The sequence below is a fragment of the Microtus ochrogaster genome (assembly GCF_000317375.1).
Source record: "Microtus ochrogaster isolate Prairie Vole_2 chromosome 14 unlocalized genomic scaffold, MicOch1.0 chr14_random_1, whole genome shotgun sequence".
Taxonomy (NCBI): Eukaryota; Metazoa; Chordata; class Mammalia; order Rodentia; family Cricetidae; genus Microtus; species Microtus ochrogaster.
This window is the reverse complement of record NW_004949096.1, coordinates 17474433-17485661: the sequence shown is the minus strand read 5'-3', so window position 1 is coordinate 17485661 and position 11229 is coordinate 17474433. Positions and strand designations below refer to the sequence as shown.

General features: G+C 54.6%; 1 protein-coding gene across 3 annotated transcripts in view; it reads left to right on the top strand.

The window, feature by feature from the left end:
• Tp53i11 (tumor protein p53 inducible protein 11) overlaps positions 1-11170 on the top strand; it is a 14847-nt gene extending 3677 nt beyond the window's left edge. For 2 of the 3 annotated variants that reach the window (XM_005364125.3, XM_026787715.1), the window contains 7 exons: positions 5504-5575; positions 6111-6397; positions 6875-6933; positions 7109-7157; positions 7530-7626; positions 8815-8916; positions 9249-11170. In XM_005364125.3, the coding sequence (XP_005364182.1) occupies positions 6224-6397; positions 6875-6933; positions 7109-7157; positions 7530-7626; positions 8815-8916; positions 9249-9382 (615 nt within the window). In that variant the 5' untranslated portion in view covers positions 5504-5575; positions 6111-6223 and the 3' untranslated portion in view covers positions 9383-11170. Of the gene's footprint in view, positions 1-5503; positions 5576-6110; positions 6398-6874; positions 6934-7108; positions 7158-7529; positions 7627-8814; positions 8917-9248 lie in introns of those variants that run through there. The other variant, XM_026787716.1, reaches the window with a different exon arrangement.
• The last annotated feature ends 59 nt before the right edge of the window (positions 11171-11229 follow it).

Sequence of the window (11229 nt, the reverse complement as noted above, 5' to 3'; positions counted from 1 at the left end):
GTAGGAGAGGAGGGAGGGGCAGTAGGAGAGGAGGAAGGGCTGCCGAGGCTGGGCAGGGCCAAGCTGAAACACAAACGAATGTGCTTACGTGGCTGGAGTCCTGGTTGCCTAGTCAGACCGGGGACAACCCGCAGCACCACATTTTCCAACGTCTACACAGAAACCAGTTGTAAAGGCAAGCCCTGGGCCATCATGCCAGTGACCCCAGCTGTGCCTTGAAAGCACAGTGACCCAGGGCACCCTGACCTCTTAGTGGTAGGGCAAACCCTAAGGCTCCAGATCCAAGGGTCAGGTTCCTGAAGGCTCAGGAAACCTGGCATGGACTCCTTAGCTTTGCCACTGGGATGGGTCTGTCATGGCTGCCATGCTAAAGGATTTCACATTATGGTCTTTGTCTGCTGGCTCCCTTCTTTGTTACCCTGTCTTTCTCCCCTTCATGGCAGCTTAGTGAGCTGGCAGGAGGTGACAGGACAGCCACCATCATTGCTCTGTCTACCTAGGGAGCATGCTAGAATAATGTTCTCTGGGGCCTGAGGCGCAGCCGGGCTGCCAGCAGGGGCTGTGCACAGCATCATCCCTCCGTCTTCCCTTTACTGGAAGATGGCCTCTCTTCGTGTCACAGGGAGCATTATGTGTGTCAGTACTGCTACCCGTGTTCTGTGGCCCTTGGCTTTGTAGGCGGGGCATGGCACCCATGTGCAGGGAACACGGCTCTTCCACGGTGGCAGGCCTGCCTGAGTCCGCGTCTGGGAATGCAGGTCTAGGGTGGGAACCTGGTGCGTTCACCTTCTGCTCCCTGTGACACCTGAGATGTGGGTCACTTTGCCACAGGGTCCCAGTAGTTGGTTCCTAGAAGGGGGCTAGACCTCCATCTTGTCCCTGGGGTGCCCTAGAAGAGGCTCTGGGCCCAGAGTCTTCGCTGCTGTCTACACTCTGACCAGGACCTCCAAACTCGGAACTCTGCCTCTGGCTGTCCTCACTTGTGAGCAGCGCTGTTCAGACCCACTTCCAGCTATTCTGCAACAAAGCGATAACAGAACAATAGGGTCTGATCTGGGGCACTGGTTCTCAGAGCCCTGCCCCCATCGCAGCCCTGAACCCGAGAGAGGCCAGTCCTAGGGAGGAAGGCTCTTTAGGCATTGGGGACACACCACGACTTCCATGGGAGAGTGTTCTGAAGATGGCTTGAAGCTCAGTTATGTTTGGCTGTGTGTGTTTGTGTGTGTGTGTGTGTTCCAGGAACACTCCATTACCAGGCACTCACAAAGACAAACACTGACATCCATTCCTCAACCTCCCCTCCCTAGACCCTCTCAGGAGATTCAGTGAGAGCTCAGCTCACAGCGAACTTGAATTCTAGCGCTGCCACACCCTTCGAGCCAGGGACTCCTGAGTAAATAACTTGCTTGGGCCTTAGTGCTCTCAAAGGAAAAATGGAATGGAATTGGCTGTTGTTACAGGCAATAATGTGGACTTCAGGGGGTCCTAGGTTGGATGTGTGGTGGCTGGCGGCTGTCCCCAGCTCAGGCTGGACGTGTAGGCTGATCTCTCCTCACTGGCAGGAGGGCAGTTGCAGCTGCACCTCTGCCCACACTGGGGCGGAAGTGGCTCCCTAGCTCAGGGGCTGTAACTGACTCAGGGGAAATCTCCTGAGCAGCTGTGTGTTCTGGGTCCCTTCCTCCCCTCCCCCTCCCAGGGCAGCAGGTTTCCTAAGCCAGCCCTCCTGGGCACAGCCTCCCTGTTGGGACAGCGCTGTAGTCCATTGGTTTCTATGGTAACCAGGCTTCCTGGGAAGGATGGGGAAGTCCTCCAGGATGAGCATGGGAGGTGTGAGCCCCTGCCTCATCAGGTCTGCTGCCCAGAGCTGAATCTAGTAGCTAGGAATTCATTAATAACACAGTGTTTTGCTATCCTTTGTGGTGCACGGTTCAGGGGCCCAGCTCCAAAGCTGTCCTCTTTATGGTACACCACAGGCCTACTGAGAAGACTCAGCCGAATTTCTTAGATGAGGATTTAGAAGCTCAGAGAGGCTAAGTAATTTTCCTGCGGTCACAGTGTAGTGAAGAGAAAGAGCTGAAGTTTGAATTCAAGTTTTCCTAATCATTAAGAGTATGTTCTTTTAATCCCAGCACTTAGAAGGCAGAAGCAGGTGTGTCTCTGAGTTCAAGTCCAGCCTAGTCTACTAGGACAGCCAAGGTTACTAAGGGAAACTTCTACTCAGAAAGAAAGAAAGAAAGAAAGAAAGAGAAGAAAAGAAAAGAAAAAAGGGACATTCCTCATCCTTTGGCCTTGTACCCCCAAGAATCTTCCTTTTCCTGTCTTGAGACACCCACTTCCCTGGCCAGGAAGGTACTATCATCCAAACCCTTATACCAGAGCTCCCAATGAAACCATTAGCCTAACCTGCATGCCTCTTAGAGAGTGGCCCCTCATCTTCCACGCCCCTCTCCTGTCCTTGACCCCCGGCTTGCGTGTAGCTTAGGTGTACAGAAGAATCAAGAGCCTGCCCCTTGCCCTCTCTGCCTCTCCCTCTCGGACTTAGGGAGGCCTGGAAATGAGAAGCAATGGACCGTGAGTTGTAAATGGCCAGAAATGAACAAAGGAGACCAGCCGAGCTCTGAGAGGAGGGCAGGGTAGAACTTGCCTTCCCACTTGGACAAGGGCTCAGAGTGACTGTCCCTCTTAGAAGGATGGATAGTTGCTGTCTTGGTGGGGATGGCTGCCAAGGAGTTTGACAGGGGCAGCACGCAGGGCATGGCCTCATTGATACCTCTTTCCATCTCACATCTGAGCCTGAGGGTGGAGGATTAGCCACCCCTCCCCCTCCCACGGTCACAGTGGGGATGTGGAGGTCCTCTGAGTAGCATGCAGGAAGTCGGGCAGGTCTGAGTGCCAGCTGCGTTTTCCGCTCTGCTCAGCTGGGTCTGGAAAGAGGGCAGCAGAAAGGAGGACAGAGCCCTCCCAGGGCAGGGCGGTGGGTGGCTGGAGGGTACACGGCTGTATTCACAGGCTCCTCTGCATCCCTATCCCCAGTTCAAAGAGGGAAACTGAGGCCCTGAGGCTCATAGGTAGGTAGAGCCAAGATTCAAGGCCAGGTTCATTTGGCTTAAAGCCAGCGTGTGGCCAGGATTCCCGGGAATGGAGTGGGGGAGGTGCCCTCACTTAAATGTTCAATGATATCAGGCCTGAAACCCTTGGCAAGTGGCTTTGGTAGGGAAGAGTCGGGGAGGGGGGGCCAGAAGGCCACTGGTGTGTGTGTGTGTGTGTGTGTGTGTTGGGTGAGGCATTGGGCAGAGGAAAACAGTGCTGAGAAGCTTCCAGCCCAACAAGGAGGGATACGCTGGAGCTGGTCTTGCACAGGGCACTGAGGTCTTGGTCCTATGTGGTGGTAATGAGGCCAGTCTCCTGGTCCTCTCAGTCCAGAGTCACCACCCAGAGTGTAGGGGATGTGCTGGGGAGGGTAGTGGTACCCTGTCTAGTATTCATCTTCAGTGGACAGTCTAAGACAAGACACTGCCTGCAGACTTGCTATGTTGTGTGAGTTAGCCTCTTCTTTCCCCACATGAATGGGGAGACTGAGGCACGGATGCTAATCAGATGGGTTAAGCCATTTAAGCCACTGTACATTCCAAAAGTGAGTCCAGGCAGCAAGTGTGCAGCCCTCCTGCAGTGGACACTGCGGTCACTTTCTGAGTTCGGCTCTGCCCAGGGTCTTGCTTCTCCTTAGACCAGCTTGCGGTGGAGTTGGGAGCGAGGGTGGGTGGCTGTCCCCATATCCCAGATGAGAACAGTGGGATTAGTTTGTGCCAACTGCTGGTGACAAGATGTCCCATTCTCCACCAGCTGAGCCCTGGTGTCCCATGCCCACGCCTTCACAGGGCCTCACTGAACGGGCTCCCTTCCGTGCAGCTGCTTGTTGCATACTCTGACCCGATTTCTCTTATTGCCTCAAGGCCTCTAGGAAGCTGGAGCTAAAGTCCTATTTCACAAGTGAGGAAACTGAGGCTCAGATTAGTGAGGTGACTCAGCCACGGTCATGAGACCAGTGGGGGCGCAGCAGGGCTGAGTCTAGCAGCCTCATACCTGGCTGGACTCTAGGGGCCTCAGAGCATGGGGCTAAGATAGAAAGGGCCCACGGCAAGTGTTGACAGGAGTGGATGTGGTTTGTGGAAGCTCGGGTGGTGTCCTGGCTTGTCACTTTGTCCACACCCTTCAGCAGGCCCACTTTGAACACTTTACCTCAGAGGCACGGGAATGTGCGATCCCTCCAGATACACGCAAATGAAGGCAGGAAACAACCGGATGTCCTTCATGTGGTACAAGTATCCCACAGTATACTGATGTGCACAAAAAAGGAGTGGGCATTTGGGGCACTGGGCCTAGGAAAGTCGGAAAAGACATCCTGTTGGGAGGGGGGGAGAAGCTGGGCAGGCAGGTGCTCATATGCTTTATGATGCTGTTTATGCAGCATTTGAGAAAATTCAGATGAAACTAGAGGAACAGACATCAGACTGCTGGAAGTGGAGATCAGGGCTTAGCTGGGACGGCACACATCCCCTGCAGTCTGGACATCTGAACCAGTGTCCTGACCTGCAGGACACAGTGGCATGAGTTATCGGCATGGATTAAAAAGAAAGGTCAGAGGGGACGTGGGAGAATGTGGCCAGGGTCTGACCTTTCCGTCCTTAGAGGAGGCGTGGTCTGGTCTGGGCTCTGCACCCTTGAATGGAGGGCTAGAGATGCTGGTGAGAATGTTCAGTCTGTTTGGGGTCAGAAGAAAAATTTGGGGCCCTCCCTGGGACACTGTGGCTGAAAGGGCACCCCTGCTTCCCTCAGGCCTGCTGAGGGGCACAGGCAGCCTTTGTGGTCCCGCCAGTGTCTCCAGCACCCCCAGCAGGCACAGGAAGGAAAAACACAGCCACAGATTTTACAAGAGTGCTGGGTGTCAGGGCCCGTGACCCAGTGGTGACTTTTTCTGTCATTTTGAACAAAAGCCACTGAACCTCTTCTAAGGTGTGCACTCCACCCTGGCATGCACAGTCCTTGTGTTTCTACCGCTTGTTCGTTGGGATGGCTTATTTCATTTCAAGAGTCTGACAGGTTTGAAAAGGAACCAGGGTGATCTGGGGACATTCCCTGGGGTGGAAGATGTGTGCTCAGTCAGGGACATGGCACTGGGCAGCAGGTGGCTCGGAGGAGGAAAGACAGCTTCTGAACTGTGACTTGGAATGAGTTTGCTCGAGGGTGTTGTACAGGGGGCTGTGAGGGAAAGTTAGTTGCTGGGGCACAGAGCGCACTTGGCACTGGCTGGTGCTCAGGTTAGCTGGGATGCTTTTGTCCTTTTGTTTGGCTGGCCTCCATACATTCCAGGTGAGCTCTCCTCACCTGTGGAATCATCCTCATTTGCGCCCATCCTTCAGGGCCTTGTGATGCAGAGTTCTGGGCTACATAGGGTCAGCCAGAGCCTCACCTTGTTACCCCTCCCAACTCTGTCTCCTTCTAGACTATAAGGACTGAACGCAGGAGAAGAACATTCGTCTTGGACTCCAGTGCCCATTTCAGCACCTGTCTCACAGTACGTGCCCAGGATTGGCCTGTGGTATTGCTGGCCTGCAGGGCTGGGGACTCTGAAAGATGGTGGGCAGATGTGGGATCGGACAGAGTCTGTGGATGCTGGTAGCCGGGAGTGGGTGAGGTCTGGGCTGTATGACAACTGCCTGCAGCCTCATTCTCTGGGCTTAATGCCTCCATTCATCATGACAAACAGTCTCCTTCCCTAGGTCCTGGCCAGCAAAAGAGGCTGTCTAGGGTCAGGAGGACAGCAGCAGGCTTGCTGCCGTGGGGATTGTCTGGACAGGTCCATGTGGCCCACAACCTAGGACTTAGGTGGTTCACTTTGGGCTTGGACAGAGTCCTTACCTCTCTGAAGTGGGTTTTTTTTTTTTTTTTGTCTCTATGACCCATAAATTTTGTCAGTGAGATCCAAACTGGTCCAAATGCCTTTTCTAAAGCCCATATGCTGCTCAAGGGCTGACTGATCTAATCACCTGGGCTGTGCCATATCTATATAGGGGCCAGGTTGGTAGCATCCTCCTTAACCCATTTTACAGGAGAAGAAACTGAGGCAGCTGCAGCTTCATCTTCTCTTAGGCCCTGAGTTGGGCCTGGCCACACCCTTCTCGCCTTGCACTGGGACCTGGGGTCTGGAAGTCCAGCAGGAACGATGGCCGAAGCCAGTGTCTCCCCACGTCCCTCAGCAAAGGACAACATGGCGGCCAAACAGCCTCCTCCGCTCATGAAGAAGCACAGCCAGACAGACCTTGTGAGCCGCCTGAAAACGAGGAAGATTCTGGGCGTGGGTGGGGAGGATGACGATGGCGAAGTGCACCGGTCAAAGGTGAGCCACGCAAAGGTGGGCCACGCGAGGAGAAGAGGCAAGGCCACAGGACTGCTGGGGCCTTTGGCTTCCCCGTGCCTCTAGGACCCTCTGCAGTGGCAGCAGAATGATTTGTATAGGGGCAGTAGTTTGTGGGAAGAACCCAGTGCTCCTTAGGGGACAGGCATAGACTTGAGTGGTTTCCCTTTGTTTATTGACCCAATGTAGAGATGAGGAAGCTGAGACACTAAGTAACTTCCGCGAAGTTATGTCAGTGACGACAGAACCAGGCTTCCAGCCCATGGCGGGCAGATCCCGGCTTTCCTTCCTAACCTCCTCCTTTCAGCTTCCCCTTATCTGGGTGCCAAAGGAGACAGGAGAGGTCAGAGACGAGACCTCTATGTCAGTCAGAGGAGCTCTGGTTCTGGATGTACACAGGGTGGGTGGGTGGATGCTGAAGGCCACCTTCCCTGATGCCTCTGACTTCTGTGTCCACAGATCAGCCAGGTCTTGGGCAATGAGATCAAGTTTGCTGTTCGGGAGCCTCTGGGGCTCAGGTGAGTAGCAGGTCTTGTTTTGATAGTTTTGTGTCCCGGGTATGTGTAGTGTCTTACGTTATTACTGGGTCTTGCTCTGGATCCCTCCCCAGACCTAGGTGTCTGGTTTCACAGAGTGTCCCTTGGGGTCCAGGTGGAGATTGTGACTGTAACTTTCCCCTTTGCACCTCCCCAGGGTCTGGCAGTTTCTTTCTGCTATGCTGTTCTCCAGTGTGGCCATCATGGTGAGTCCTTGTGCCCCGGTCCTGGCTGCAGGCAGGTCTGGTGCTTGTCAGCTGGTGACCCCTGAGACTTAGATGGAGGGAGGAGGTGGCTGGTGTGGCCTTTGCCCTCCCCCTGCTTCTGCACCCCATCACTGCTATTTCCACACTGAGACCCACCCTGTAGGGTCTTTGCTAGTTCCAGGGCTGACACTCTGGCCTTCCCCAGGGTGCTGTGTCCCAAAGCAACCAGCACCACCTGATCTGGGCTCTGGGAACCACAGGAAGGGGGCATTCAGGTCCTACCAGGGGAACCCTGGCTATGTCCTTGGAGGAAGGCTGTCCTCAGCATTCATCTCAGCCTAGAGCTGACCCTGCTATCCTTGCTGCCCACAGGCCCTCGCCCTCCCTGACCAGCTCTACGATGCAGTTTTTGATGGGGCTGAGGTCACCAGCAAGACCCCCATCCGTCTGTACGGTGGTGCCCTCCTTAGTGAGTAATTGTGGGCCAATGGTGGGAGAGTAGGGAGGCCCACCTGGCTTCAGGGCAACACCTGAACCCTTGGGGATGCCTATACAGCCTCCCTTCATTCCCGGCAGGCTGCTCCCTTCATCGGTGGCTGTGCTGAGCATGGGCTGCCACCTTGCGGCCGTTTGTGGAATGCACATGGTTAATTGGAAGTATTGAGGCTACAATTGCATGCAGTGTGCTTTGAGGAGCAGAGCTGAAGGAAGCTCAGGTCCTGCCTACCAGAGTCTCATAGCCTAGAGGAGGGCAGACTCAACACAGTGTCTTCTTTATCCCCAGGGCATTTGGTTCTTTTGATTTTTTTCTCTAATCTGAGGACACAACAGTTGACAAGAGTCCGAATTGTAGTTTTAAAGTTCAACAGATGGGGCCATCACTCCCTTCCCTAAAATGTTCTATGGCTTACCATTGTATGCAGATCAAAGTCCTGCATTTATGCCCGACAGTCAAGGTCCTGTGTGGGGTCTGGGCACATCAGTGGACCCAGCCACATGTCGTGCCTGCTTCCTGTGAGCTGTGTGTTGGGTCTCAACGGCAGGCACACTGGAAGATGCACATTCCTATTTCAGAGGGCCACTGGGCATTGCACACACTTTCTCCAGTCTCGTGCCAGCTGGACCTAAACTTGCTGTGAGCAAAGCAGTTGTGGAGATGGAGATGGGTCTCAGGGTGGCTGCCACCAGCTGAGCACACTGTGGTAACTTCTGGTGTCCAGAGATCAGATATCAAGGCGTAAGCTACCATAGTTGGTCTTCCACTAAAATCATGGCCTATCCTGCTCTCTCAGGAATTCCTGAGAGGAAGTCCTTCCTGACACAAATTCTCTGTCTCCCAGGGCTCCTCTGTTAGGGGCACTAAGCTAACTTAGGCCCAGGTAACTGAGATCCCAGATCTCTCCACACAACATCACAAGAACGGAGATAGCGTGGCGCCATTGTGTAGATGAAGACATGAAGTCCCAGGGATGAGAGCCTGCTCTGTGTCGCATGGGGCTTTAGAAGGGTGTCAGCAGCTTCAAGAGCAGGCAGTTAGGTCTACAGAGACAAGGAATAGGAGAGAGGGGTGGCAGTTTGATCTGAGGGGTGGGTGTTGTGATAAGGAGGTTCAGACCCCTGGGCTGGGGTTCAGGCTGACCCTGTGCTGATCCAACAGGCATCTCCCTGATCATGTGGAACGCGCTCTACACAGCCGAGAAGGTCATCATCCGCTGGACGCTGCTCACTGAGGCCTGCTACTTTGGCGTGCAGTCCTTGGGTGAGTAGTGTAGAGTGTACTACAGGGGCAGAGCACTGGGGACTCCCTGCGACATACACCGTATCCTGAATCCACAGCCCACCTGTGGAATCCACAATCCACGTCCCTCCCTTAGGCACGGACACTCAGGACTGTGCATTGCTTAGGCACCTGCCTCTGGGGGAAGCAGACTAGAGGTATTTGTCAGCTGGACTGGGCAGGTGTTGAGCTCCTCCAGGTCAACCAGGCCTCAACCCCAAGGACGAAGGAGGGTGTTCAGCATAGCTCCATGGTGGGAGGGGCTTGAGAACATGTCTGTTCCTGACCTCTGGCTCCCCTGATTTCCTTCACAGTGGTCACTGCAACACTTGCGGAGACAGGCCTCGTGTCCCTGGGGACCCTGCTGCTCCTGGCCAGCCGCCTCCTCTTTGTCGCTGTCAGCATCTACTACTATTACCAAGTTGGCCGGAAACCCAAGAAAGTGTAGCTGGATGGGACCTGCCTGGGCCTGGACCTGGGCCAGAGTGGCTGGGGAAGTCCCTGTCTGTGGGCCCCAGGCAGGCCTGCAGGCTGGCAGGGTGCACGCAGCTTCCTCCCCTCCCAGGCACTCCCTGGAGTCAACTTGGACTTCCTGGGCTTCTAGGAGTTATAAGTCAGGCTGGGGCACCCCACTCCTCACCCCATACAGGGGCAACCACTTGCCCTGGCTTTCTTGACCTCTAGACTCTAATAGACAGTCTGGAGTGGAGCGCTGGGGCCTGGGCAGAGTCAAGGTTAGTTCCTCTGCCGGGAAGCCCTTTTCTCTCCAGGAGATTGTGTCAGCCCCAACAGCAGGTTTTAGCTTTTCTCCATTCAGAAACCTGAAAACTGTGTCCCCATATGAGTTCCACACCACACACACACACACACACACACACACACAGAGTTTTCAGAGCCCCCACTGTGGTCAGCTAGCCAGGGGAATGCCTGCCTCCATTGGGCCTAGGTCACCTCCTTGGCCTGCATACCTGGCCCTCTCTTTGGCCTGTTGTAGAGTGTTCTATACACTGGCTGCCTGCACCCCAAAGCACCAGAGTCTCTCCCCACCAGGCCAGGGTAAGCAGTGTACCACAGACCCTGACAGGCCTTGGCACCTCAGCTAGCATAGGCTCCTAGTGCGTGAGGAATTCTGAAGGGAAGAAAAGCAGGGGCATTTTCTTGGTATGGCCTCCAAGGCCTGTATGGATAACTACACCTGGCTCTGTACCTGCTAAATATCTCCTCCAGAGGCTATTCCAAGGCCTACAGCCCCTCAAATTCTATAGAAGTAAGGAAACAGACGTGGATTTGCCCTTGCTCAGCACCCTGACAGTGGGCCATTAGAGCTGAAGCCACCACTAGTGACACCAGCCCATGTGGCCCCTCCCCTTGGTCCTAGCTCTCAGCACTTTCCTTCCCTGAGCAGCAAGCACACTGAGTTAAGAGAGGTGGCCTTAGGCCTTTCTCTTCCCCTTCTGCAGAGGAGTGGTCCTCTGTGCCCGGGGAGCCTTTCTCTAGGGCACCTGGGCTCACAGCTTCCCTGAGCTCATTCGGCCCCCGCAGCCTAGTGCCCCATGACAATGGCCTATGCTCAGCAAGGGGACTGAAGGTTAGTTTTAGTGGAGACATGCCCAGCCATGGTCCGGCACAGTGGTGAGAATCTATGCTTTCAAGATAGGACCAGTGTGTGCATCCATCTTCTGCCGCTGGCTTTGTGCCACTCCCTCTGTCCCACCTCTCGACTCAGAGCACAGGCCCAGCCACCGCCACCTCTCAGTACAGTCCCAATTGCTGTAGAGGGTGGCATTGTTGACTCTTCTCAGCACTGATGGGATTTATCCTCTTGGATCCTCTGTGAATGCAGATAGAGTCCCAAGGGAGGTAGTCAGAGAAGCAGAAGACGCCAGCCATGCTCAGCCTTTCGGAGACCTCTGCCAGTCTTCCCCTCAGTGACAGGAGGTGGAAGGTCCTGCCCTGGGGTGGGGGTAGGGTGGCCAGGTCAGCCTGGTGTGATAACTTCACAGGGGTGGGGGCAAGGCCAGACCAAGGCTAGCAGACAGACACGCCTGTGGCCTTGGGGAGACACTAAGCTTGGAAGGAGGCTAGGAAGAAGATAGGAACCCCACCTTAAATCCAAGCCCAGGGTGCCCTGGTTGCCCCAGCTCCTCCTGTGCTTCTGCCTTTGTCATGGTCACTATTTATTCTTCAGTCCTTTTTCTTTTTGTAAGAAACAGTCACAAAAACCAGTGCAGAACGATTTGTGTGGTGTCCTGTTTATATTACAAAATTTCTCTTGATATAGAATATAAAAGGGGG